At 35.3% G+C, this 529-nt stretch overlaps 1 protein-coding gene across 1 annotated transcript in view; it reads right to left on the bottom strand.

The window, feature by feature from the left end:
* Positions 1–529, bottom strand: part of RFESD (Rieske (Fe-S) domain containing) — a 7,373-nt gene continuing 6,844 nt past the window's right edge. The window contains exon 3 of the mRNA XM_006885370.1: positions 1–310. Coding sequence (XP_006885432.1) covers positions 50–310 — 261 coding nt within the window. The 3' untranslated portion in view covers positions 1–49. The remainder of the gene's footprint in view (positions 311–529) is intronic.

The raw sequence follows: 529 nt of genomic DNA, 5'->3' as shown, positions 1-529 counted from the left end.
AAAATATTTTCAAAGCATACATATTTTTTTAAATTTCCATATATTTTTATCATAAAGTCTTAATTACTTTGAATTCCCCAGTGGCATAAAAGTCTGAATCACATTTAAAAGGTTCCTTTGAAAGAGTCACATAAACATTCCCCTTGTCCACCGTTACTGTATGAATCCTCTGCTTTATTCCTTTGGAGCACCACTTCGGTTTTGCTGATGGATCTTTAGGGTCTATAGATTGATGGAGTCCTTCTCCTGTTGCCAGGGTAATTTTGTATTTATGCCAAGGGCAAACAATGCAAGAACGTCCATCAAAATCCTAGGGGGGAAAAAGAATTAATGTTAATAGTTTAATGTTTCAAATGTTCATGCTACTGCATGACCTACTGCAGAAGAACTATGTTAAAGAACAGATTAAAAGGCTTCTTCTTTCTCTCTTCCCATTTACAAATTATTCAGCAAAAGGTGGAACCTACACAAGACACTAAAGATCTGAACAGAAGATTCCAAAAGGCAGCACGGAATGACAAAGCAAAAT

This window comes from Elephantulus edwardii, unplaced genomic scaffold, assembly GCF_000299155.1.
Source record: "Elephantulus edwardii isolate Elephantulus edwardi_28Jun2011 unplaced genomic scaffold, EleEdw1.0 scaffold00043, whole genome shotgun sequence".
NCBI lineage: Eukaryota > Metazoa > Chordata > Mammalia > Macroscelidea > Macroscelididae > Elephantulus > Elephantulus edwardii.
Note: the sequence above shows the minus strand (reverse complement) of the source record. Positions and strands in the feature narration are given on the sequence as shown.